The sequence below is a fragment of the Saccharomyces mikatae genome (assembly GCF_947241705.1).
Source record: "Saccharomyces mikatae IFO 1815 strain IFO1815 genome assembly, chromosome: 14".
In the NCBI taxonomy this organism is placed as follows: Eukaryota; Fungi; Ascomycota; class Saccharomycetes; order Saccharomycetales; family Saccharomycetaceae; genus Saccharomyces; species Saccharomyces mikatae.
In genome coordinates, this window is record NC_079269.1 from 76,875 (window position 1) to 104,007 (window position 27,133).

A 27,133-nucleotide genomic window follows, 5' to 3' on the forward strand; every position below is an offset into this window, starting at 1 on the left:
TTACCGTATCATCAGATCATTGCAGAGGCACTGAGATTTAGTCACACGTTACATCATGGAATATCAAGCGCTTCGAAGACTTGTGTTGTACTATCCCAAGGCTGTTCGAAGTACTAAATTTGAGCATAATATGACTAGAGTGAGCTGTAGATATATGTCTGGAAAGGGTGGGCAGAGAGACGGGAAAGGTGATTGTAATGAAAAGAAGGATTCCTCTAAAGAGTTGGGGAGGGTGCCTTCAAAAATGAAACGGGCGTATAATGGTGGTATAGTTGCTAAAGAGGGTGATTCATATGCCTGCTCAGTACCGCAGCAGAAAAAGCAGTCCGTAGGTTCTGTAGGTAACGGCAGGTCTAGAGAATCTAGACCTAGTTTACACCTGTTGGTCCCCAAGGTGGCCTCCACAGACCATATTCAGAATAAAGAGGTGCATACAGAGGGTCTGTTTGCGGGCTATCGACCCTTGTTTTTGGGAAACTCTAGTTTTCCCTCTGATGCAAGGAAGGGTAAAAACTTTCATGAATTAGGTGACGTTCTTCCCAATATACAGGTGATTGATGCTTCTGAGAAGGATGGCAAACTGAACATGCAGGAAATCATTGAGGACTTACACAAATCAAGCTTGAGAGATAGCATTCATAATATGGAACAGCATTCATCATCGCACAAACGTAAACCTGTGATACCATGGGACGCATCTATAAGTGGTATGGTCTATAATGACATGCCTTTCAAGCATGTGCCCAAAAGTGTTGTTCTAAGGATGAAGCCATTTAAACTCATGCGTATTGAGAGAAAATCTCAAATGAAGAATACAAAAAAACCTGCCATGATAAAACTTCAGTTTCACAATCAAAGAATTAACGATACATTAGAGTTGGTGAATTTATATCAGAGCAAATCCCGTCTGCACGAGTCACTTCTTGATATGAAAACAAATCAAGAAACTGAGTATACAAGCACAAATATGAACAGAAGACAAAAAATGCTAAAGGCAAGAAGTGATTTTCAACATAAATTGAAAAACTATGCATACAAACACACATTTATCAAAAATGACCAGGAACTATTCCGCAATGCATTGACCAAGCTAAATAAGATACTTGCGAGAGAATTTAAAAAATTGACGAAACTATCTATACATAACGAATTCAAAAGAGAACACTTGCCCTTGGCTATCTACGTGAGCAAGTCTAAGAGTACAAAGAAACTTTTTCGAAGATCGTTAAAGATGAAAATAATGGACCACATATACCCAGTTTATACCACGATATTGTCCACTTTAACAAATTCCAAAGACTCTAGTAAATTTGAAAACAAAATCAAAGGATACATTGAAAAAATTATAGCCCGGCTATCAGATGAAGTTCCATCCACGTATTTTTTTCAAGATGGAGTAGATTGTATTATTCTACCGAGCCCCATTCATAATTTTAAGAGAATGCACTGGTTGAGATACACCAAGAGACACAATATTTTTTGGGGCAGAAGCATAAATAAAGATGTGCAAGTGAGCTTCAATGATAAATATATTATTACCAGGAGTGGTGTCAGGTATACACGATATCCCAACAATTTGAATACGCAGCTATTAGAAACTGTATTTGAAGAATGGGATTACTATGAATGATTTTCTATTGAATGCCTATATAACTTTCTCTCTTCATGTGGCATATTCACAATCCATGTAAATATTATGCATACGCATTTTGTGCATACTTGGAATATATATAAATATGTAGTTTGATGTAAAAGTGTCCCTACTCGGTCCTTTAGAAATGATTTATATTGTTGCTGGTAAACGTGGCAACGGTGCTGTCATTATTTTGATTGTCGTTTACATTCTTATTTTCTGTCTTCTCATCCTCATTTTCTACATCCTCATCTTCTACATCTTCATCTTGGTCAGAATTGAAAATAACTTCCTTTGTCGAATAAATGTATACACCATTTTGGTCCAATCCTAACCGTTTCCGGACCATCGCCTTCCGTTGTTTGACTTTTTCACTTTTCGAACTACTGCTGTTATTATTGTGGCCTACACTTTTCTGAACAATCTGGTCCGTGAAGTATAAAATCTTATCGCGGGTATAACTCAATTTCTTAAGCGCTTGATCTCTATAGGTGCCTTTATCGTTGAAGTGCATTTGATCAATACTTCTGCCTTCCAACATCTGATCTTCTGGGTCGTAGCGCGATATTGTTTGTAAATCACATACTTCCGAATTATTCGATGTATCATTTAGATCCATTGATGCACCAGGAGATTCCCTTCTAGTTAAAGCGTTTTGAACTTTTAGAGCATATTTTGCAAATTTGTAATCTTGTTGCTCCTCCTCAAAAATGGGTCTTCCCAAAATACTTTGTGCCTCTTCTTTTCTCTCTAGAACATTCAATCTATCTAACCATTCCCATGTGATTACAGTTGAAGTAACATAGCATGTGGTGTTGAACACTTCACCCAGCTCAGATATCCATAAATTTGAAACATCGGCAAGAAAAAACCCCGGTAATAAAAGTACCACAAGGACCGTCAACAAAGTGAGTAACCCCATTTGGTTGAACTTAAACCACAGTTTCTTTTTCTGCCAGATATGATAAATGACAATCGATGCATATGACGTAGCAATAGCTATACGAAAAAGGTACACAAAGGGTCGCAGGATTTGCCAATCATTTCTATGTCTCGTAGAATGGTCAGTAAACGGTGGTACAACCCATAAAATATTCGCAGTCATTGTTAGGATCACACCAACAAAAAAAATAATTCTCTTTTCCTGAGCTCTTTGAAATAATCTAATGACAATGCCGACTTGGCAAAATTGAAACATTAACGTAGATAGAAAATCTAAAACAACAAATGTCATATCATCTGAAAAGATGTGCATGATGGAGTGAGCCCGAACAATACCATATAAATTGTGCTCTTTCTCTAATCCGCGCAACACTTTGGTTATAAAAATCGTCAAGTTTAGCGAGGCTAACAACGAGGCAACCCTCAATAGCTGTAAAATTCTCTTATAAGCACGTCCGCTAATATTTATGCAACATATCACAGTAACAAACACCGTGATAACAAAATTGGACGTTATGGACAATATCAGAGCATAAATTGCATACTCAGCAGAACCCCCGACATAATCGCTTACTTGAATGAAGGTTTGCCAGTCTTTGGACACTTCATTAAGATATTTATACGGGGAATTGTTTCTCAATACCGTAGATACATAGACGGGGAATCTTTCGCAGCAGAAACTTCTGAATGTTATATGGTCTGCGTATACTGCAGAGTTCTCATAAAGGGGCAATTGTATTAGCATTCCAGAACCTAGTTCCATTTGATGGCAACTCTTGTAGGTATTCAATCCCTCCGTGCCATGTCGCCACAAATCCATGTTTACAATGTTGGTCATCTCATTGAGTGTCCCTCTCTTGGCGTGCTACTGAAAAGCAATAGCTTCAAAGTGTCTGATAAAGTAAACACACGAAAAGGGAAACCTGAAAGCACACCGAGTCTTTTGTGCTTGTATGTTTTTGCTTCCTTATTACAAAATGATGTGATTCTTAGAGGTATTTATTTTGGTTCGCCAATAAAATGGATTTCATCTCCTCTTTTAATAACTGTTATTTTTTCGTTCGGGCTGTAACAGAATTTAGAGGATCAACTTCGTTTATTGCACATAAAGAGTAAATAGCTAAAAATAGCTAAAGGGTCATTTGAAACCTTTGTAAGAATTTAACAGCTGTGCATCCAGAGCCATTATCATTAACATGCAGAACGACCAACAGAGGTTTTCCCTGCAAAACAGGACGGCGCTGACGCATCCATACAAAAGGCTAGGAGGGGCCTTTACGGTGAAATCACCGTCTGTTCCCAACTTTCATGACAAAATGCATTCCGATCATAGTTCTAGCGACTCAGCTCTTGTACATGGAAATGTTATGGTGAATGACCATCGTTCAGTTGAACCGAGTTGTTTGGGCCAAGTGTCTCCATCCGAACATGATGGAAACCTAAGCGTTATTGACTTATATGGAGATGAAGTAGAGTCTCAACGTGCCGGCGTAGGAGATGATGACGACGATGATCTGGAGGAAGTACACAGCGATGACCTTGATTTGATTCCTGAAGAAGGTAATCATCAATGCGTGGAACTGGACGGTGTCGCTGCGGCCGCAAGTGGTAATTCTAATGATATCAATAGTTCACGTTTTGATCGATACGGGTTTAAAAAACAGAATAATTACATATCTGAATCAGATTACGATAGGTGGTGGGTGGAATACTCGCAATATTGTGTTCGTCGTAAACACAAATGGCAACTGCTGCTAGAGAAAAGTGGGTTACCTGTGACCGATGACTCTCCCTCACGATTTCCACCAAGGAGTGAACGGTTAAAAAGGTATGTTAGAAAGGGTATTCCGGCAGAATGGAGAGGCAATGCATGGTGGCATTTCGCTAGAGGGCAAGAGAAGTTAAACAAGAATAGAGGCGTCTATTCCCAACTTCTGCAGAAAATGAAACAAATTAAGAGACAAAATCCTAATGAGAAACAAGTGCAGGATTTGGACATAATTGAACGTGATTTGAATAGAACTTTCCCAGACAATATACATTTTCAAAGTGGCTCGCAAAACAAAGAGGGACCTCCGATTATAAAATCTTTACGCCGAGTGCTTGTTGCTTTCTCCCTCTACAATCCAAAGATTGGTTATTGTCAGTCTATGAATTTCCTCGCCGGCCTGTTGTTGTTATTCTTAGACGAGGAAAGAGCCTTTTGGATGCTAGTTATTATTACTTCAAGATACTTACCGGGTGTTCATAATATCAACCTGGAAGGCGTCAACATTGATCAAGGAGTACTGATGTTATGCGTTAAAGAATATATCCCTGAAGTTTGGTCGTACATTAAGCCTTCCATTGACCATCACCAGAAGAATAACAAAACTTTTTCACCGTCTAATAACAAAGTCCTTTTCAATATGCAAAAGAATGAATTCTTGTACAGGCTTCCGCCTATCACTTTGTGTACGGCGAGCTGGTTTATGAGTTGTTTTGTGGGGGTCGTGCCGATAGAGACCACCCTTAGAATATGGGATTGTTTATTCTACGAAGAATCGCATTTTTTATTCAAAGTTTCGTTGGCTGTCTTAAAACTGAGTGAGCATGAACTTTCAAAGATAAAACCCCATAACAATTCGTTGAACTATTCTTGGGGCTCTAACTTAAACCAAAAAAACGGGTCAATGGGTCAAGAAGATAGCGATATGGAAATTTTCCAGGTCATACAGACTTTTCCAAAGACATTGTTGAATCCAAACGAAATCTTTGAGAAAATTATTTTCAAAAGGAGATTCAACTTGAATAGGCTGGATCAGGATGAAATAGACAGGTGTCGAAAATTTGTTGCTGCACAGCGCCTTAAATTCAAGACATATGGCGAACTTCTTGGAAACGCAGCATCTGAGGCAGACTTGCCAGCTAATAATAGTAATACAGATAACCAAGGTGTTCACATAACGAGTGATGCAGTCAATGAAGCATTATCTTCGGAAGTATATGGATTCAAAAAGAGTCTAGCTGGAGTTCATTGGAATAATAGCATCAAGGAGAAAGTTAAACAGATGAGAAAGAAAAAGGACAGGAGTGACTAGGTCCTGTTTTCTGTTTTTTTTTGCATAAACAAGAATATGAATAACCAATAGCATATAAACATATATATATATATATATATACCTTTTTTGAGCATCAATATCTCACAAAATTTCGTTCTCCATTTTGTTCTATTGCTATGGCCATTTTTCATTGATGCCCTCTCTAACAGCGGAAATGAAAAATTTGCTAAAGATGAGCAAGTCATATGAATAGCATAATCTAAGACATCACATGAAAAAAAGGTTCAAAGACCAAGTGAAACATGAATGGGATATTTGCTATTGAGAAACCCAGTGGTATAACATCTAACCAGTTTATGTTAAAGCTGCAGCATGCTCTAACTAAAAGTCAAGTATTCTCGAAGGAAATTCAAAGGGCAACAGCAGAGAGAAAGCAGCAGTACGAAAAGGAGACCGGTAAGAAGGTCAGCAAGAGAAAATTGCGTAAGGTCTCGAAGGTAAAGATGGGACACGGAGGAACGTTAGATCCGTTAGCTTCTGGTGTACTTGTAATTGGGATTGGAACAGGTACGAAAAAGTTGGCAAACTATCTTTCAGGTACTGTAAAGGTCTATGAAAGTGAGGCTTTATTTGGTGTTTCTACTACTTCAGGAGATGTAGAAGGTGAAATTCTGTCTCAAAACTCTGTTAAGAATCTCAATTTTGATGATTTGAAGACAGTGGAAGAAAAATTTGTAGGGCAATTAAAACAGACACCACCAATATACGCGGCCTTGAAAATGGATGGTAAACCCTTGCATGAATATGCTCGGGAAGGAAAGCCTTTACCAAGAGCCATTGAGCCCAGGCAGGTTACTATTTATGATTTGAAGGTGTATCCAGACTCTCTTAAGCGAGATCATGACTATCCCTTCTTGAAACCCAAGACAGAGGAAGCGGTTGAAACTGTCAAAAATTTGAATGCAAACATGCTAAATGATGTTCTATATTTCTCAAAAGAATATACTGAGAAACATGGCCTACAGTCTGAGGTGGCAGAAGTGGAAGAAGCGTTTCCATTGAGTCAGCAAGAAGAGCAGGAGATTCAAAAAGAAGGTGAGTCTTATAGAGCTCCAAAATTGCACTTCAAAGCAAACGTATCCTCTGGCACATATATCAGATCTTTGGTGAGTGACATTGGTAAATCCATGAGGAGCTCGTGCTACATGGTGAAACTAATACGTCTACAACAGCAAGACTGGTCTCTTGAAAGAAATAATGTGTTTCAATTAGCAGATTTTACTGAAAGAGACGAAAAGGTATGGGGTAAAGTATTGAAAAAGGTTCTAGACGAAGGAGCAAGTGTCGACGTTATAGAAGAGTTGAAGAAAGCTGAAAAGGAAGTACCAGCTGACGTGAAGGAGGGCACAGTTCCCAATGATCAATTCGAAAGCGAAACAATAACCGAGACAAAAGAAACTGCCGATGTCGAACAGCCATCTAATACACTCAAGAGAAAAATTGAGCAAGTGTAAGAGAGCGGAAACAAAAACCGTTTCTTGTTTTATTTTTTGAAGGTTATGCTTACATTTGCTCAACCGTTTATGTGTAAATATGAATTAAAAAACTCAATGTACTTATGCATATATCTCATTAAATTCTATGTTTATTTATCTCCTCCATTCATTTTTTTGGTAAATCCTTAGTCTATCTTATGTATCGTCCAAAGGATGAATTTCCATCAATGATGAATTACCTATATAATTGCATGTCGCATAATCCGTATCCATATAGAAATTGTAACTTTGATAAAGAAGATCTTCCGTAGTTACGTCATCCGGACAAGCAAATCCAAAGTCACTGGGGCAGTTTCGTACCAATGTATAGCACATATCAATACAAGGTAGTATTTCATAATAGTCATCCAAAGGTTTAATGAATTGATTCAAATAATCATTACGATTGTGAGATTTATCTCTGTGGATATAGTACTGGGAAGAAGTAGTGCTACATCTAGGAATGGACACTGCACATACCCAGTCACGATACGCTTCTGCGCAATCATCGCAAGTCATGATTGGAGAGTACCTTGCATTTTTGTCTGCGTCACAGGAGATTAACTGTAAAGCTTTGCTAAAATTCGAATAAAGTGCCTCGGCGATGTGATCATATGTCTGTGCCATGAGAGTCTTATTATTTACGGAGAATGATGAAGTAGGTACGGAATATGCCACGTCACTGCAGAAGTTTAAATCAAAGATTAAAGAGCACGCGTCAGTACCTCTTGTGGTAAAGTATACAGGTGAAAATAATACACCACCCACACTTGACAATCCATCACCATTACTGATTTTCTTTGTTAGGTAAGCGACATAGGTTGTTGAGGCATTCAGCCCTGTTACATAAAACATTTCGGTTACGCTGCCACCATACTCAGCTATTTTTCTCTGGATGGCGAGATCGGTACGTCCTAATGGGTTTGTACTGTTTGAGGTAACTGTTGCATTCGGTGTACTTTGAGAAGACACTAAATGGGGTCCATTCTTTACAGCACATAGAGAAAGATTATAGTTTTGGTTTACTTTAACAGAATCTTCGTACGAGTAAACATATAGGTCGTATAAGGATGGATCATATATTGAAAAATTGTGGTAAACTTTAGCGTCAGCAGTGACATTACCAGTGGACAGTAGTGCAGAGTTCATATCAGTGTCCAGGACATCCACCCAAGGCCTTACGTCCCATTGAAATACCAAATCGTTCTCGGAAATACTTAGTCTGTACTCCCAATTTTCTGAGCTGTCAGAACTGGATAGTGGTTCATTTGTAGTAGAATTCACTAGCTGTACTACCACATAAAGATTTGAATAAGTGGAGGTGGCATTTGAATTAGAAGACTGTACCGGACTAATTGCTAATGCTTGAATGTAACCATCTTGGAAAACCGCACATTGGCCAATCTCTGGGTTATCTAAAACTGTTTCGTTGAAAGAATAGTATATTGTTAAATCTACTTCCGATTTATTTGTAGGCATTTCGCAAATATTGCCACTGATAAACATCAATACTTCATACGTAGGTGCGAATCCATAACCAGAGGCTTCTGCGTCGATGGTAAACACAAAGCTGTCCTTCTTGCCCCCTGTTATGTTTGATAGAATTGGGGTCCATTCATAAATGCTATCTGAATTGATAATTGTCTGTTGACCAGTCGCCATAATGTTCTTCCCCCAACCGTTTATTTTTGGGAACTTTAGGGAAATATTCTTGTTTGCGAAGGGGTTGTATTCCTGGAATAGACCTTGAACAGTGCTGGCAAACAGGAAATAAAGAACAAATAACCAGTGCCATATCATCATTTCAGGAGAGTACGTGGGCAATGAACTGAAGTGGTACTAGAGGCTTAACTGTTATTCAATACGGCAGTTAGCCAGTTGATGCTTGAACAGCCAAAAAAATACTATGCCAGTCCTTCGAAACTGTTCGGAAGTTCTTCCAGGTTTTAATAGCTTAGTGTGAACAAAAACTGTTCCCGAAAACAAAACGTTTACTAAAAGGTTGGATACTGTCATCACATCATCGCATCACCGCTATAATGACTTCCAGATTTCTTTTTTTTAAAGTAGTACGCGATTTCCAGAGAAATGAAAAGAAGCTATAAAATATCACAAGAGGATACTTTTGCGAAGTTTAGCAACTCGACAAAATAATAAGAACAAGTGCAGTATACGAAGAATGCCACCAAGTGCAGATAACAAGAGTAAGGAAAATCTTCCATGGGTCGAGAAATATAGACCCGAAACATTGGACGAGGTCTACGGACAAACCGAGGTGGTCACCACGATTCGTAAATTTGTAGATGAGGGTAAATTGCCGCACCTTCTATTCTATGGTCCTCCAGGGACCGGTAAAACCTCTACAATTGTTGCACTGGCACGTGAGATATATGGCAAGAACTATTCAAACATGGTTCTGGAGCTGAATGCATCCGATGACAGAGGTATTGATGTGGTGAGGAACCAAATCAAAGACTTTGCCTCCACGAGACAAATTTTCTCCAAAGGGTTTAAGCTGATCATACTGGATGAAGCCGACGCCATGACAAACGCTGCCCAAAACGCGTTGAGAAGGGTCATCGAACGCTATACCAAGAATACACGATTCTGTGTGTTGGCCAATTATGCACATAAACTTACGCCTGCGTTATTGAGTAGGTGCACGAGATTCAGATTTCAACCTTTGCCTCAGGAAGCTATCGAGCGTCGGATAGCCAATGTGTTGGTTCATGAGAAGCTGAAACTATCACCCGAAGCCGAGAAGGCTTTGATAGAACTTTCCAACGGTGATATGAGACGTGTGCTGAATGTTTTGCAGTCATGCAAGGCCACTCTAGACAACCCCGACGAGGATGAGATCAGTGACGACGTTATCTATGAATGCTGCGGCGCACCCAGACCAAGCGACCTAAAGACAGTACTAAAGTCGATGCTGGAAGACGACTGGGGCACTGCGCATTACACCCTGAACAAAGTACGCAGTGCCAAGGGCCTGGCGCTGATTGACTTAATTGAAGGCATCGTGAAGATACTGGAGGACTATGAGCTGCAAAATGAAGAGACAAGAGTGCTTTTACTAACTAAGCTGGCCGATATCGAATATTCGATATCCAGAGGTGGCAACGACCAGATTCAAGGCAGCGCGGTCATTGGCGCCATCAAGACCAGCTTCGAGAATGAAACACTTAAAGCCAACGTATAACCAACCCAAATATCTATAGATACGATATGTACAGAACAGTCGCATTGTGCAACATAACGTTACATAACACGCAAAACAAGAAAAAAGAAAAGATGAAACCTGTTTTCAATTTGCATACCGGAAACCGTAAATCATTTGGCGTCTAGCGGCCGACCAAGAATGCGAATTGCCAAACTTTCTGCTTAAAGTAGCATTCTCCTTACGTGATTCCTACTTTAGTCTCACAGCTGTCATGAATAGTAGAAATCAGGCTTACCGTTCTGCACTTGCCAGATCGGGAAATATTTCCGAAAACGGCAACGCCGGCATGGATAAGAATTTCGTGTTAAAAATGGCGTCCATCGCGAAATTTTTCGCGGAGGCATGCGACGCAAAAGCGACTCGAAATGTCGGAAGCCAAATGAGGCGATATGGCTGTGGGCCCAGTTTGGCGTTATTATGGAGAACAAAGGAAATGGTAGTTTCCATATAGCAGTGGGAAAACATATATAAGGTCAATGAGCCTGCAAGGGTTATGGGGTCGATAAGGTTGTCTTGGTTTCTTGTTATAATGGGATTCGCCTCGCATATACCAGCAATCATCCGCTGTCCGTAACATTGATAAAGAATAATAATAATAATAGTAAAATTAACAAAATGTGTGAATACAGCAAGGCTCTACATATTCTGCTCAAGTCACCAGTCACGGATGACATAATAAAATTTTTAACTGATACAACATTGAGGGTTGTGCCCTCGAGCAACTACCCCACACCTCCGGGCTCTCCAGGCGAGAAACATATGGCTAGACTGCCATCGCTGATGACTTTTATCACTAGATTGGTGAGATACACCAACGTGTACACACCTACTTTGCTAACTGCAGCTTGTTATTTGAACAAGCTCAAGCGCATTTTACCTAAGGATGCCACTGGTCTACCCTCGACCATTCACCGCATTTTCTTAGCCTGTTTGATACTGAGTGCTAAGTTCCACAACGATTCGTCTCCTTTGAACAAGCACTGGGCCAGGTATACTGACGGTCTCTTTACACTGGAGGACATCAATCTTATGGAAAGGCAATTACTGCAGCTTTTGAACTGGGACCTTAGGGTGAACACAGAAGATCTGATCCTGGATCTGCAGCCTCTATTGGAGCCAATCAAGCAAGACTTGGTGAGGTCCAGCGACCAAAGGAAGAGAATAAACATGATGATGTCTATGAACAAGAGGACTTGTGCTGGCACAAGCCCTCTTAGATCAAATAGTAGATTTAAGCTCTATGAAAAACAAAGAAACGTGTCAATTGCATCAGACTTAAGTTCCGCCACTCTCGTCGACAGTTGTAATGACCTAAGAAGACTAAAAGATGTTACCAACATAGCGAACAACACAGCCGTTAATACCACTTACGTTAGGAATGTTGAGAAATGGAATGACAATGTCAACAGACAAAGCTGGGATTTGGAACGGATCATGAGTCAACACGGGTTTTAAAACGATAATGAGAGAGCGCCTTTGTGGCTCTTGGTGGGATAAAGATTTTGATAGAGCAAAGTTAACGGATACATACTATATTAAAATTCTAAATAATTAAAGATACCTAATACAAATAATTGGAACTAATACCAAAATCATGACAAAGGCGTTTATTACTGTGTGTTAAACCCTAATTGATTATGTTATAATAACTTCCATTCGGGTGACACTTTCCGTAAGTGAAAAAAAAAAAAAACCTTTTTCTTCAAGAGGTATAAAAGGCGAACATTATTTCAAGCAAAATCACATTTCATTCTTGTATTATAATTAAGATACCTCTCACAGAATCAAAGCGGTAGCCAAAAGTTGTAGTAATAATCGGTTTCTAATCTTTGATAAGTATATCAAAGGCGTTAACATTTTGTTTCCGTAATAGTACCTTGACAGAACATGGATTGAAATTTAAAGATTTAACTAAAGGAAATGGAAAATGACGAGAAAAAAGCTGTGCACCAGTCTGACATGGACGCCACAAGTACTCAGGTGTCCTATGAAGCATTAAGTATACCCAAATTTCTGATCCATTTTTTTTATTTTCTTTTATTTTCTTTCACATCTGCAGGTGTATTACGAACAAACTGTTGACGTTAGCCAGAGGCGTTATGTATCTTTTTTATATTTTTTCGTAGGAGTTGGATGCTTTTCAGTTGTTAATCAGCTGTCGCGGGTCCATACCGCTTGCTTTTGGTTTAATCTGTACGACGGGTACGTTGCTAGAGCAAAAATCTATTGTCTATAACCTCTCAAACGAGTGCCATTCATTTGTTATGACAGGGTTCATGCCGGACTATGTGATGATGTTTTCTCTTTATATTTCATTGCCCTTTTAGCGATCGAGGTAGCAAGAAACAAAACATATTCTATTTTGTCTCTTGAAAACTGAAAAAATGAGCCGAAACAATAATAAAAACAAACAACGGCTAAAGAAAATAATAAGGTAAACCTACAAACTGAATGCATGGAGTATATGCATTACAAGTTCAAGTATGAAAACTCTTTTATAAGTAATACTTCCGGTAGCTTCCTCGCTCTTTCAAGTAATTGTGATTCAACTGATAGTTGGCCATATCAAGCGAAATTGCTTGCGGAGCAAACAAGAGAAAATACACCACGTTATGTTTATTTACCCATATTAGACTAGATCCCATATCCTCCCACCATTGCAAAACTGTCACCACCTGATTGTATGTAAGTTCTTGACAGATATAAAGGTAACGACTAAAGAAAATACACCCACACACCACAACTTGCTGAGAATTTTGCTGCGAACAGTAAGAGGCAAATTCCAAGTTTAAGTAATTTACGCATAGAAGACATTGGTAAAGAATTGTAGAGTCAGAGTGCATAAGTTAGAAAGCGTTCGCCTTGAAATCTTTCAAGTCTTGAAATTTTCGTGCCCGCGTGTGTATCTGCTTACCTTGACAAGATTACAGTATTTTCCTAAAGCAACACGACAGCAACTGAACATCCTTTGAATAAACTAATATGTTTTCCGCTCAAAAGCCAATATATGGCAATGGAGCAGGCATGAATATGAATGGTGGTGTCCCCTCAGGAAACAATGCAGGATCTATGCCTATGCCTGGAGTTCCAGCGGCAATGGGTGCAGGCATTAATCAACATATCCCTAGTGGTGGCCCCATGCTCATGGGCAATGCTCCAAATAATAACAATAATAGTAACAACGATGGCGGCGAGAATAATGGAAACAATGGTGGTAACGACGCTAACACTGCTCGAACTAACCCAAACATGGTCGGTAATAGAGGTGCTGTACATGCTCTAGATGATCCCAATGTATACCATTGGATTTGCCAGTTAACCTACGGCCCTCAAAAGGAACAAGCGCTGCTTGAACTAGGACGCAAAAGGGAACAATTTGACGACCTTGCTGTCGTTCTCTGGTCTTCGTTTGGTGTAATGACCTCATTGTTGAACGAAATCATTTCCGTATACCCAATGCTGCAACCTCAGATGCTATCCAATAATTTATCAAACCGTGTTTGCAACGCGCTAGTTCTTCTACAGTGCGTTGCATCTCATCCAGAGACCAAACATCTCTTCTTACAGGCTCATATTCCACTCTTTCTCTTTCCTTTTTTGAACACTACCTCCAGACAAAGAACTTTTGAGTATTTGAGATTGACCTCATTGGGTGTGATAGGTGCATTGGTCAAGAATGACTCACAAGATGTAATAACCTTTTTGTTAAGGACCGACATTGTACCGTTATGTCTAAGGATCATGGAATCTTCTTCTGAACTATCTAAAACAGTCGCCATTTTCATCTTACAAAAGATTCTACTCGATGACGTTGGCTTGCAATATATTTGCGCAACTTTGGAAAGATTCTACGCTGTCACTAATGTGTTAAAAGATATGGTTGAGCACTTAACCGTGAACACACCACCAGGAAGGCTACTCAAACACATTATTAGATGCTACTTAAGATTAAGTGACGATTTGGAAGCGCGCAGACTATTGAAAGTGGTTCTACCTGCCAAGCTAAGAGACAACACTTTTACAGAAGTGCTAAGAGACGATGTCGGATCCAAAAGATGTCTAGCGCAATTGCTATTGACATTGAACGAAGAAACCTCATGATGCATTCCATAGATATATTTCTCTTTTCCTATTTCTGATTTCCTGTACTGTTTCAATCTTCCCTTTCCTGTTTTAGTTTCACTTCCTTACCTCTCCTAATTTTGTATAGTTATAATTATATTTATATGCATAAAATGTATAAGGTTCACCCACATTTTAGTATAGTTTGCCATAGAATAAGAAGATTCATCCATTGCAGCCGCTATTATTCATCACTTTCGCATCACCCGGAGTGTCCCCCCTGTGTCACAACATACGAAGACACGAACTACGATTCTATTTTTTCGAAATCTAAAGGTTTCGTCAAGATCAATGAAATATACGTGGGCGTTTTCTGGTTGCGAGTTCCCTTGTTGGGAACGCAATTCTTTACGAATAAGTGCAAGGGAAGAATCGTGTGTGCTCATTACCATCTTGCTTCCTGATTTACTCTGCTCAATCCGTTCTTTTTTGTTCTTTGCTTCATCCAGGTGCGCTCGCAACATTACAAAACAACGTATAATACAAAATAGCAAAACAGACGAATAGGACGAAAGTAAAGGGAGTGAAATTAAGTTAAAGAGTGAATAGACATGTCTGCACATACTTATAAAAAATTCGAAAACTCGACCTCGGGCGATTTGCCTGATAAAATGACAATTTATCAGGATTGTATGAACACGTTTAACGAATCACCTGTCAATTCCAAGAGATGTCGTTTATTGATTTCTCGTTTGCTGAGACTATTGGCTCAAGGTGAAACCTTTCCACAAAATGAAGCCACTGCATTGTTTTTCTCTATCTCCAAATTATTCCAACATCAGAACGACTCTTTGAGACAAGCTGTTTATTTGGCAATTAAGGAATTGAGTGGTATTTCAGAGGATGTGTTGATGGCGACATCTTCAATAATGAAGGACGTTCAAAATGGTTCCGATTTAATCAAGCCTGACGCTATCAGGTCGTTAACTTATGTTTTGGATGAATCTACCGCTTTTTCAGCTGAGAGATTATTGAAAAGTGCTGTGGTAAGTAGACATCCTTCAATATCTTCAGCAGCATTATGTACTTCTTATCATTTGCTACCCATTTCAGAAGTCACAATCAGAAGATTCACAAACGAAACCCAAGAAGCTGTCCTGGATTTGAAACAGTTTCCAAATCAACCTACTAATAGTGAATATTACCCAAATTCTACATATATTTCTCAGTATCATGCTCTTGGGTTACTTTATCAACTGAAGAAAAACGACAAAATGGCACTATTGAAACTGGTTAGACATTTTTCTGAGAACAATTCTTTGAAGAATCAGTTGGCCAAGGTAGAATTAGTCAAGATTGTCAATGATTTACTTTATAGAGACCCTCAATTATTTAACCAATTTAGACCACTTTTATCTGATTGGCTATCTAATAAGTTTGAATCCGTTCAGTTGGAAACAGCAAAATTGATCACTTCTTTCGCTACTCGCAACTCCCGCTTGGTGGCTCCAGAACTATATGCAGCAGCCGTCAGTGCTTTACAGTCCTTGCTGACTGTCCCTCGTGTTTCTTCTAGATTTGCTGCATTGAGAATCCTGAACAGAATCTCCATGGTTTCACCTGAAAAGATTGTTGTTTGTAATCCTGAATTAGAGTCTTTGATCAACGATTCTAATAGAAATATTTCTACTTATGCAATCACCACTTTATTGAAGACAGGAACTTCCAAAAATATCTCGTCTCTAATTTCTACCATTACTAATTTCATCCATGATGTCAGTGATGACTTTAAGATTATTATTATCGATGCCGTTCGTACTTTATCTTTAAATTTCCCACAAGAATGGAAATCAATTTTGAATTTCTTAATTGATGTCTTGAAAAACAGTGAGGGTGGATTCAAGTTTAAAAACAGTATTGTTGAAGCATTAATTGATATTGTCTCATTTGTTCCACAGTCTAAAGAGCTTGCCTTAGAGAACTTGTGTGATTTCATCGAAGACTGTGAATTTAACGAAATACTAGTAAGAATATTACATCTTTTGGGTAAAGAAGGTCCATCTGCTCCAAATCCATCATTATATGTCAGACATATTTATAATAGAGTTGTATTGGAGAACTCTATTATCAGATCTGCTGCTGTAGTAGCTTTATCCAAATTTGCTTTAACAAAGAACGATTCCACTTTATACGAATCAATCATAAGTTTGTTGAAGAGAATTGCTAATGATAAAGACGATGAAGTCAGAGACAGAGCTACCATTGCACTAGAATTTATTGATTCTGCAAGGAATAAACAAGACGTCATAGCACAGAATCTAATTGAATCCAAATATTATTATGATATTCCATCATTAGAGTCGAAATTAAATTCTTACATTTCCTCGAATATTGATTCATTTGCAACCGCATTCGATGTCAATCAAGTTCGCAAGTTTACGGAGGATGAAATGAAAGCAATAAATTTGAAGAGAAAGCAAGAACAGATTTTCAATCAAAAGTCAGAAACAACTTTGGATACCACCCCAGAGGCGGACAGTATTGTTCCAGAAAAGAGAGCAGATGCAAATTCCTTTGCTGGTCCAAACTTGGATGACCACCAAGAAGATCTATTAGCTACTAAGTACGCTGACGAATTGTTATCTATTGAACAAATCAAACCATTTGGTCAATTAGTAAATAGTTCCAGGGCTATCTCATTGACTGAGCCAGAAGCCGAATTTATTGTACGTGGTATCAAACACATCTTCAAAGATAACGTTGTTTTGCAATTTAATATTACAAATACTCTGACAGATATTGCCTTGGACAATGTTTCCGTCGTTTGCACCCCTGAAATTTCTGATGAGGTTGAATTGGAAGAACTATTCACTTTACAAGTGGACAGATTATTACCATCTGAGGAGGCGGCTTGTTACGTTGCATTTAAAAAATCTGATGAAATAGTAATGGAAGGTTTTTTAAACAACCTAACATTCACCACAAAAGAAATAAATCCTGATACTAATGAACCATTTGAAGGCGATGAAGGTTTCCAAGATGAGTATGAAATCGACTCCATTTTCTTGAATGCTGGCGATTATGTCAAGAGTTCTTTTACAGGTAACTTTTCCGCTACATTTGATGAATTACCATGTGAAGAGATTGCTGTGTTCAATATTCAAGAAGACTTGTCTATACAAGAAGTTGTAGATAAGATAATTCTAAACAGTAGCTGCTTGCCAGTGGAAAGTACCCAATTTGCTCCAAGTGATTCAAACTCTCATACCTTGAAATTATTTGGTAAGAGCGCTTTAACTGGCTCCAAGGTAGCATTACAAATTAAAATGATCAAGAGCTCGAAAGGACTTGCTTTGAAAGTTCATGGTAAAGGTGAAGACAGATTATTATGCTCTGATCTGGTGAATGGCTTAATGTAGTAAACTGTCAAACTTTAAACTATCAAGTATTCCCATCCTTCACCCTTCTTTCACTATTGGTAGGATTCCCCAAGAATTGTATGAGCTTTGCGAAGTTTATTTACAAATATGGGCATGAAGTGTGGGAACAATAATAAATCCAAAAAAATCACGGATAGAATATGACGGATCATCACCACACAAAGAGTAAATTATGTAATCTTTATATAAACAAATTTTTTAAAGAAAAAATACTATAGTAATCCGTCAAGAGAAGAAGACAAGAGCAACGCAGAAAAGTAGGTACATAGTTGATTTCGTGGAAAAAGAAAAAAAAAGAACCACATTACTGTAACCAGACAAACCGTGAAGAGCTGTCAGACCCTTGGACGTGTTACATTTCACTATATATTTCGTTGCCAATATTATTGTTCGATAACCATGGATGCTGATGAATTAGAGTTAAAGGGACGTTTGAAAAACTTGAAAAAAGAGGAATTGCTTAAAAGGAAACAACTTAAAGAGAACAGCACTAGAAAGAGAGAGCTTGAGTATAAGAGCACTTCAAGAAACACTTCAATATATATTTCTGACCTTCCCACGGACAAAATAACAAAAGAAGAGCTCATTAAGCAGTTCTCCAAGTATGGCAAGATAAGAATTAGTCGAGATGGGGAACCCATTTGCAAACTATACATGAATGATAAACATCTTCCGAAAGGAGACGCTCTGATTACTTATTGTAACGAAGAAAGTGTTATATTGGCAATTGAAATGATGGATGAGTCAACTTTCCTTGCAAAGCAGATCAAAGTGGAAAGGGCCCAGTTTCGAGACAAAGAAAATGAAAGTATGGTCAGGAAAGAAGAAAACTCAAATGAGTTACGTGAAGCTGAACTTCCAATGAAAAGGCCTAAAAAAACAAGATCCGAGAAGCAGGAAGAGATTATAGACTATAATGATGATGAAAGCTTGGCCAAAGCTGACCGAACCGTGATATTTGCCAATTTGTTGAATATTTACAAAGAATACACAAATGATGATATAGCTGATATTGAAGACGATCTTTTAGACGGTTGTGAAGAAGTAGGTCAAGTGGAAAGCGTTTCTATTTTGCCCGACAAAGGAGAAGCAATTGTTGTTTTCTGGAAAGGTAGGGATGCAATACAATGTTGCAAAGTCATGAGCGGACGCTATTTTGACGGACAAAAGTTGCTTGCATTCATGTTAGGAGATAAAAATACTTCAGGAACAAGTGACGAGAATGAAGAAAGTGGTGTGGAAGATGATCTTATATAGTTTGGCAACAAATAGTAAATCATGTTTATTCTCACTAGAATTTACGTAAACTTACATTTGTAAGTATCAGAAAAGAAAGAACAGATATGACAAAAACATGTAACTCAACTGTGAATAAAAACATTAAGATTGAAATAATGAAAGAAGCGCCAAAAAAATCTGAGCGGTACGAGAATCGAACCCGTGTCCCCACCTTGGAAGGGTGGGATGATAACCACTACACTAACCGCCCAAGCTATTTAGTTTACTTGGTAAATAGTACGAGCTATCTTGAAAGTTTATAAACTTTTAACAAAACTATAGGTGTTGTAGATTGTTAAGATCTACCCTTAGTGTTGATAATTAGTAGTTTAGTAAGTTGTAATAATTAAGAATAGTCGTTCCTTCTTAATCTATATAAGAGAGGTATATAAAACACACGCTGATTGGTTGTATTAAACCAAAAGGTTCAGACATAAATCAGAGTGTTGATGATAAGAATTTAGTGTTAACTCATCTTCTTATATACTAAGTTCTGGACAATTAATAGATCTTTATCTCATTACTGCAGGAAATTCTATAATTAGAATTTCCCTACTCCATTTAAATTGGTATCACCATAAGAATGTTAGTATTAATTTACTCAACATCATTAGTATCATGTTAAAGAATGTTCGTCATCAACTACAACAATTTATATGAATAAATGTATAGTGGTAATCACTTATTCCAACAAAAACGGTAGCAATTAGTAACCATATTGAATTACTGACAAGCGAATAAGTGATTAATAATAGGTATGTGAAATATCGATGAATTTTGATACAATTATTGAGGTGAACTTTGAGATAATTGTTGGGATTCCATTGTTGATAAAGACAATATTATTAGGTATATTGTTGGAATGAAAATCAACTATCGTCTATCAACTAGTAGTCATACTACTAGTATATTATCATATACGGTGTTAGAAGATGACGCAAATGATGAGAAATAGTCATCTAAATTAGTGGAAGCTGAAACGCAAGGATTGATAATGTAATAGGATAATGACTGAACACATATAAAATGACAATCAAAGCATATACAGAATTATGTAGAATTACGAGTTCCATTTATTGGATTCCTATATCCTCGAGGAGAACTTCTAGTATATTTTTCTATATACCAAATAATATTGCCTTTATCAACAATGGAATCCCAACAATTATCTCAAAGTTCACCCAAAGCTCAATAAAGATATGAGTCGTTACATTAAAACTATAGTAAATGGTCTCATAATTTTATACTGGTTGTTATCACAACTTTGGCTAGTTTGTCTTCGTTCGTTTCATGTGTTTCCACTGATTACCCAATTAAGTAATTACTAGGGTTTCGCCTACAACTTAATCGTTAGTGTTTAAGGAATGCATCCTGTTTCAACAATGACAGAATTAAGAAGGAAATAGCACTCTTTCCGACAGCCTATTGTGAATTTAAGGAAGATCAGCTAGAGTACCTTTATATGTTATGTCGTGACATGGTTAACCAATATATTTTTCATGTTTTTTGCTCTATTTTGTAACAAGTAATCATATAGTTTTCTTGCCCGGCCGAAAAACTGGAGCGAACGCAACGAATAACTTGAGGCTATATAGGCATTTATAGAAGTTAAGTAACGAAAGAAGTAAAAAACCATTAAAAAATAGTTTCACCACCGTATTGAATCGCAAAGTGATTGACATTTTTTTTTAGTCGGATTATGATTTTAGCTAACGCAGCTAGTAAAGATATTCTTTTCCGAGGCTTATTCAAGTCACCGGTATTGGCATTTCAAACTTGTCGTTACGTTTCTATATTAGGCCAATTGAAACCATCGGATGGTTCTACAAAGTCATTTAAAAGGCTTGGGCGCGGTCCCTCAAGTGGTTTGGGTAAGACATCAGGGCGTGGTCAAAAGGGTCAGAAGGCACGTGGTAAAGTAAAATCTTGGTTTGAAGGTGGTCAAACTCCAATTTATAAGTTATTCCCTAAAATTGGATTTACCAATGTAAATGCCAAGCCATTAAAGGAGCTGAACTTGGAACGTATTCAATGGTTTTATGACAAGAATAGGCTGGATTTACAACCGGGTGAGGTTCTAGATATGAACAAGATGAAAAAGCTTGGTTTGGTAACTGGACCCATCAAATACGGTGTTAAAATTCTAGCTAGCGGGAAATTTCACTATAATCTACCGATTGCTCTTGAGGCTTCGAGGGCATCCGCTAAGGCTATTGAGGCCATTGAAAAAGCAGGAGGTAAGTTTACGGCTCGCTATTACACACCGTTAGGGTTAAGAGTACATCTTAACCCTCAATGGTTTTTGAGGAAAAGGGGAAGACTACCTTTACAGGCAAGACCTACAAGAAGAAAGGACATTGATTTTTATAGTAAAGAAGAGAAGAGAGGTTACCTAGTAATGGAGAAAGATAAGCTTTTACAAGATATTAAGAATGCTCAAAAGAATGGATCAAGAAATTTCTTAAAGCAGAACACAAGAAAGAGCGCATTAGAAATAGAGTTAGAAGGATTGTCTCCAGAGCATGATTTCGTGCCTGTCATGTCCAGTTCTAAAGTCATGAACGTTAAGGTCTTGATCCACTAGATGATTATTAACTTTTTATATACGTAATATTCCCACTTGTAAATATCTGACATATTTTATTGTTCATGATTTATATAGTTTCTAAACAGGTCCTAATTTTAGTAAACATTTAGACAGACGAGGCATGGGTATAGCATATTGAGAAAACATTGCATTATTGTAACTGTATTTCTCACCCTTATTGACACATATTCAGGTGTTGAAGTGGATACTTCTGATTCACTGAAAGAAGCAAAAGATGTAATACAAAATAAATTAAAAGAAAAACTGCGCCTTTCCTTTGGCTGCTACTGTTACAGGAAGTAAAGAGTTGTATGAGAAGTGTGGAAACTTCAAGATTTAGCGTCAGCAAAAAAAGATTTCCGACCCCAGTGAGGGTTGAACTCACGATCTTGCGATTAACAGTCGCACGCCTTAACCAACTTGGCCATGGAGTCTTAAAATCTGTTCTTTGTTGAATCCTAAGAAGGGTATTTCAGTATGACAATACATCATTCTAAACGTTCATAAAACACATATGAAACAATCTTATAGCGAAACGAACAGATTGAACAACATAAGGTAAAACTCTGATTTTCCGAGCTGAACTAATCAAATGTATATGTTGGTGAGAAGTGTGTTGGAATAAGTGATTACTGAGATAATAGTGGAGTTTGATGTAATTGTTGGGATTCCATTTTTTATAAGGCAATAATATTAAGTATGTAGATATACTAGAAGTTCTCCTCAGGGATTTAGGAATCCATAAAAGGGAATCTGCAATTCTACACAATTCTATAAACATTATTATCATCGTTTTATATGTTCTTATTCATTGATCCTATTACATTATCAATCCTTGCGTTTCAGCTTCCACTAATTTAGATGACTATATCTCATCATTTGCGTCATCTTCTAACACCGTATATGATAATATACTAGTAATATGACTACTAGTTAGTAGATGATAGTTGATTTATATTACAACATACCACCCATAATGTAATAAGTCTAATGAATCCATTTGTTTGTTAATCTTTTAAATGTTTTTATCGGAAGGGGTTTTGTCATCACATCAGCAATGTTCTTCTTGGTTTCGATGTAGTATATGTATAAATTATTACTTGATACTTCATCTCTAAGTCTCATTGCCTTTGTGCCAAAAAATCTGTTCCTAAATTTCTCTTCATTAGTAGACTTAATTATACTGATCGTTGATCTACTATCGGTAAGTAAGCCTTTAATGATTGGTTTTTTGTTAAGTTCTTGCACAAGGTGACTGAGGTTATTCAATAGTGGAATGGCTTCACTTACTGCGTGTATTTCTGCTTCTGTAGTTGAAGTGCATGTTAACGAAGCCTTTGTCGACTTTCCTCCAATCACTTTTCCGTTAAGTAGGAAAATGTTACCAACTTGTGATTTGTAATATGGTTGGTTACCATATGAGGCATCGCTTATTGCGACTAATTTATTATCTGGCTTGGTAGGTTTGTTTCTGTGCCATATCAATTGTTTATCTCTAGTGTCCCACATGAATTGTATCAACTCATATGTCATGTCTAAAACTTGCCTAGAGGGGAATAATATATGTTGTGCAAGTGTGTTGATGTAGTATAGTAAGTCAAACCTAAATTTATATCCAACATATGAAGCTAGACCAATCAACTTTTGCATTTCATGTACTTTCTCTTTGTATTCATCTTCGTCTATTTCTAGTTCATCCTGATCTATATAAAGACCTGGTTGACCTGGAGCACTAAGTTTCTTTCCTTTTGGATTCAAATGAACGTTTAGTTTGGGTAATTTTTCTGTCAAAGATTTTTCCATACCTAATTTCATGTACTTACTTCTTTGATATTTGATTTCTAATCCAAGTATGTCGTATTGAATTTCGTTATCACTTTCACCTAGATTTATAATCTTTGTATCGTATTGTTTCTTGAGTGTTGTTATGATTTTCTTATTCGCATTTAAGTCTTTGCTAAATAGAATCATATCGTCAACAAATAAACATATTGTGACTTCACTATTTCTAAAAACACATGACCATCCACGAACTTCTTGCATTTCACAACAATTTATTAAATATGATTTAATGGTTTCATACCAGTTTGCACCACTTTGTTTCAAACCATAGAGTGATTTTCTCAAACGTAGTAACTTATTATTCAAACCTAAATGTGGTGGAGGTCTTATGTATAATTCTTCTTTGATATCAGCATATAAGTAAGCAGAGGATATGTCTAGCTGTGTGATATAATAGTCATTGTCTAATGCGATTGACAGTGACGTCATCAGTGCATAGTGATGTACGGTATTGGATTGCATACCAGATTCATATGTATCGGGGTGTTGAATGTCGCCTCTTGCAACAAATCTAGCTTTGTGTGTACCATCACGTTTTTTGTTAAATATAAACATTGAGTTTATTATTTTCTTAGGATCTATATCATTTCTATCATAATATTTGTCTGTATCCCAAGTGTTCATTTTCAACAGTTGGTTAACTTCTTTATGATAAGCTTCAATATATCTGTCCTTTTCTTTGTTGTTTTTATTATATGTGATTGCTTCATCATATCTTAAGGTCGTTCGAACTGGTTTGATTGATTTTACTCCTTTTATTGCTGCAATTAGATTTATACGTTTCTTTGATCTTGGTGGTTCCAGACTTCTCATATTCTTATTATTCCATGTGTCTCGGGATACCTCAATTTCAGTTTCATTATCTTCTAATGACCTTTTCTTACTTTTGGTAGTAGTCAGATCATTAGGATCATCCATACCACCCAAACTGGAATTAGTCTGACGAGAGTGTATGTGTGGAATATCTTTTGAAACATCAGAAGTGTCCGTATGAGATTCATGGGTTAGGTCAGGAAGTGGGAGGTCGTCAAGAATAGAATCAGCCGTAATAGTTTTGGAGGATTTGTCAGGGATTATATTAGGAGTCGCATGGTCAGGAGATTTATATTCTGACGGATCCGTATCAATGGAGGGTGTATTATCACATACAGCCTTTGTTTCAATAGAGATGGTGGAAGTAGTAGAGTTACTGCCAGGCGGAGGGTCATCTATTGAGGGCGTACCTTTTGTAGTCCTGTATTTGATATTTGTATCACTATTTTGTTGAAGATATGGTTTCTCCGTACCACCCAAACGGGTAGTTTGGATGTTTTCAAGTCCAGAATTAACTCTATCCTGTGAAGTCAAATCAATCATATCATTGGGACTACCAGGTAGATTTTGGTTTCGTGCAGTGAACGTAGACGAGTGTCTAGGTGAAGTGATATCTGATTCAATGGTACCACCCATTTCGGTACTCTCTTTATTGATGATATGGGGTGTCCGAGATCGTGTAGGGAATGGAAGAATATTGTATTCAGATATGTCAGCATCAACTTCCTTTGGTGCGCGTACCTTTTGGACTGGTTTGTGGTCTAATTGTAAATGGTTCGTTGGTTCTGTGCCCAGTTAGAAGCCATAGCTTTGTTTGGGGTCATCATGCCGTGCTGTTGGTACTGTCCATTCTGTGGAGGTGGTACTGAAGCAGGTTGAGGAGAGACATGATGATGGTTTTCTGGAACAGCTGATGTCTCAGGTGTTGTCTCTTGTTGAGAATTAACCTTAGTGGAATCTCTATCAAATTCCGGTAAATTGGAAGCTGGAACGTCTAACGGATCTTGGTTTGATGGAACTTCCTTAGAAGTAACCGAAGCATAGGCGCTACCATGAGATAATAGTGGAGTTTGATGTAATTGTTGGGATTCCATTTTTTATAAGGCAATAATATTAGGTATGTAGATATACTAGAAGTTCTCCTCAGGGATTTAGGAATCCATAAAAGGGAATCTGCAATTCTACACAATTCTATAAACATTATTATCATCGTTTTATATGTTCTTATTCATTTATCCTATTACATTATCAATCCTTGCGTTTCAGCTTCCACTAATTTAGATGACTATATCTCATCATTTGCGTCATCTTCTAACACCGTATATGATAATATACTAGTAGTATGACTACTAGTTAGTAGATGATAGTTGATTTATATTACAACATATGGATTCCTAAATCCCTGAGGAGAACTTCTAGTATATTTACATACCTAATAATATTGCCTCTATCAACAATGGAATCCCAACAATCATCTCAAAATTCACCCACTTCTCATCAACATATACATTTGATTAGTTCAGCTCGGAAAATCAGAGTTTTGTTGTAATATAAATCAACTATCATCTACTAACTAGTAGTCATATTACTAGTATATTATCATATACGGTGTTAGAAGATGACGCAAATGATGAGATATAGTCATCTAAACTAGTGGAAGCTGAAACGCAAGGATTGATAATGTAATAGGATCAATGAATAAGAACATATAAAACGATGATAATAATGTTTATAGAATTGTGTAGAATTGCAGATTCCCTTTTATGGATTCCTAAATCCCTGAGGAGAACTTCTAGTATATTTACATACCTAATAATATTGCCTCTATCAACAATGGAATCCCAACAATCATCTCAAAATTCACCCACTTCTCATCAACATATACATTTGATTAGTTCAGCTCGGAAAATCAGAGTTTTGTTGTAATATAAATCAACTATCATCTACTAACTAGTAGTCATATTACTAGTATATTATCATATACGGTGTTAGAAGATGACGCAAATGATGAGATATAGTCATCTAAACTAGTGGAAGCTGAAACGCAAGGATTGATAATGTAATAGGATCAATGAATAAGAACATATAAAACGATGATAATAATGTTTATAGAATTGTGTAGAATTGCAGATTCCCTTTTATGGATTCCTAAATCCCTGAGGAGAACTTCTAGTATATCTACATACTTAATATTATTGCCTTATAAAAAATGGAATCCCAACAATTACATCAAACTCCACTATTATCTCAAGTTTTACCTTATGTTGTTCAATCTGTTCGTTTCGCTATAAGATTGTTTCATATGTGTTTTATGAACGTGTAGAATGATGTATTGTCATACTGACATATCCTCTCTTATGATTAAGCCAAAACAAGAAATAAGCTTCTATGGCCAAGTTGGTAAGGCGCCACACTAGTAATGTGGAGATCATCGGTTCAACTCCGATTGGAAGCATTTTTTGAATACTTCTTTGCCATCATAATCTCATGATATGAAAAACGCCCTATTGCTTAAAGTTAGAAAAGAATATGGACTGTCAATAATCCTTTTCTTCTTTTTGATGTGCATTATATAAGTAATTGGTTTAAAAGTGTGATTTGTCGTTACTGGTATTGTGTATTTATTTTCCTATAATGGTACTGAGTTCAAAAAGTTAACTAAATGCAAACGGAAAATTAAGAAACAAAATAAGTTACTGAAAGGATGAAACAAGTCTTTGATATGAATATGTATTGT

General features: G+C 37.2%; 11 protein-coding genes and 3 non-coding genes across 14 annotated transcripts; 10 read left to right on the plus strand and 4 right to left on the minus strand.

The window, feature by feature from the left end:
• Positions 1-55: 55 nt before the first annotated feature.
• Positions 56-1,630, plus strand: MRX6 (Mrx6p; the record flags this gene model as incomplete). The annotated part of the gene is made up of 1 exon (XM_056225101.1): positions 56-1,630. One exon carries the CDS (start codon positions 56-58, stop codon positions 1,628-1,630), a length of 1,575 nt encoding a protein of 524 aa, XP_056078953.1.
• A 142-nt stretch (positions 1,631-1,772) lies between these two features.
• RIM21 (Rim21p) lies at positions 1,773-3,395 on the minus strand (the record flags this gene model as incomplete). The annotated part of the gene is made up of 1 exon (XM_056225102.1): positions 1,773-3,395. One exon carries the CDS (start codon positions 3,393-3,395, stop codon positions 1,773-1,775), a length of 1,623 nt encoding a protein of 540 aa, XP_056078954.1.
• Positions 3,396-3,771: 376 nt separating this feature from the next.
• On the plus strand, positions 3,772-5,655 carry MSB3 (Rab GTPase-activating protein MSB3; the record flags this gene model as incomplete). The annotated part of the gene is made up of 1 exon (XM_056225103.1): positions 3,772-5,655. One exon carries the CDS (start codon positions 3,772-3,774, stop codon positions 5,653-5,655), a length of 1,884 nt encoding a protein of 627 aa, XP_056078955.1.
• A 263-nt stretch (positions 5,656-5,918) lies between these two features.
• Positions 5,919-7,130, plus strand: PUS4 (pseudouridine synthase PUS4; the record flags this gene model as incomplete). The annotated part of the gene is made up of 1 exon (XM_056225104.1): positions 5,919-7,130. The coding sequence occupies one exon, from the start codon at positions 5,919-5,921 to the stop codon at positions 7,128-7,130; it is 1,212 nt and encodes a 403-aa protein (XP_056078956.1).
• Positions 7,131-7,307: 177 nt separating this feature from the next.
• MID1 (Mid1p) lies at positions 7,308-8,954 on the minus strand (the record flags this gene model as incomplete). Its single annotated transcript, XM_056225105.1, has 1 exon — positions 7,308-8,954. One exon carries the CDS (start codon positions 8,952-8,954, stop codon positions 7,308-7,310), a length of 1,647 nt encoding a protein of 548 aa, XP_056078957.1.
• A 376-nt stretch (positions 8,955-9,330) lies between these two features.
• Positions 9,331-10,353, plus strand: RFC3 (replication factor C subunit 3; the record flags this gene model as incomplete). Its single annotated transcript, XM_056225106.1, has 1 exon — positions 9,331-10,353. One exon carries the CDS (start codon positions 9,331-9,333, stop codon positions 10,351-10,353), a length of 1,023 nt encoding a protein of 340 aa, XP_056078958.1.
• Positions 10,354-10,989: 636 nt separating this feature from the next.
• PCL1 (Pcl1p) lies at positions 10,990-11,829 on the plus strand (the record flags this gene model as incomplete). The annotated part of the gene is made up of 1 exon (XM_056225107.1): positions 10,990-11,829. The coding sequence occupies one exon, from the start codon at positions 10,990-10,992 to the stop codon at positions 11,827-11,829; it is 840 nt and encodes a 279-aa protein (XP_056078959.1).
• A 1,527-nt stretch (positions 11,830-13,356) lies between these two features.
• CAF40 (CCR4-NOT core subunit CAF40) lies at positions 13,357-14,475 on the plus strand (the record flags this gene model as incomplete). Its single annotated transcript, XM_056225109.1, has 1 exon — positions 13,357-14,475. One exon carries the CDS (start codon positions 13,357-13,359, stop codon positions 14,473-14,475), a length of 1,119 nt encoding a protein of 372 aa, XP_056078960.1.
• A 572-nt stretch (positions 14,476-15,047) lies between these two features.
• Positions 15,048-17,855, plus strand: SEC21 (coatomer subunit gamma; the record flags this gene model as incomplete). Its single annotated transcript, XM_056225110.1, has 1 exon — positions 15,048-17,855. One exon carries the CDS (start codon positions 15,048-15,050, stop codon positions 17,853-17,855), a length of 2,808 nt encoding a protein of 935 aa, XP_056078961.1.
• A 420-nt stretch (positions 17,856-18,275) lies between these two features.
• CUS2 (U2 snRNP complex subunit CUS2) lies at positions 18,276-19,133 on the plus strand (the record flags this gene model as incomplete). Its single annotated transcript, XM_056225111.1, has 1 exon — positions 18,276-19,133. One exon carries the CDS (start codon positions 18,276-18,278, stop codon positions 19,131-19,133), a length of 858 nt encoding a protein of 285 aa, XP_056078962.1.
• Positions 19,134-19,293: 160 nt separating this feature from the next.
• Positions 19,294-19,365, minus strand: Smki_14.trna1G. The gene has a single exon. It is a non-coding gene; the product is annotated as a tRNA-Gly (tRNA).
• Positions 19,366-20,853: 1,488 nt separating this feature from the next.
• Positions 20,854-21,738, plus strand: MRPL10 (mitochondrial 54S ribosomal protein uL15m; the record flags this gene model as incomplete). Its single annotated transcript, XM_056225112.1, has 1 exon — positions 20,854-21,738. One exon carries the CDS (start codon positions 20,854-20,856, stop codon positions 21,736-21,738), a length of 885 nt encoding a protein of 294 aa, XP_056078963.1.
• Positions 21,739-22,101: 363 nt separating this feature from the next.
• On the minus strand, positions 22,102-22,175 carry Smki_14.trna2N. The gene has a single exon. It is a non-coding gene; the product is annotated as a tRNA-Asn (tRNA).
• Positions 22,176-26,778: 4,603 nt separating this feature from the next.
• Smki_14.trna3T lies at positions 26,779-26,851 on the plus strand. The gene has a single exon. It is a non-coding gene; the product is annotated as a tRNA-Thr (tRNA).
• Positions 26,852-27,133: the final 282 nt, after the last annotated feature.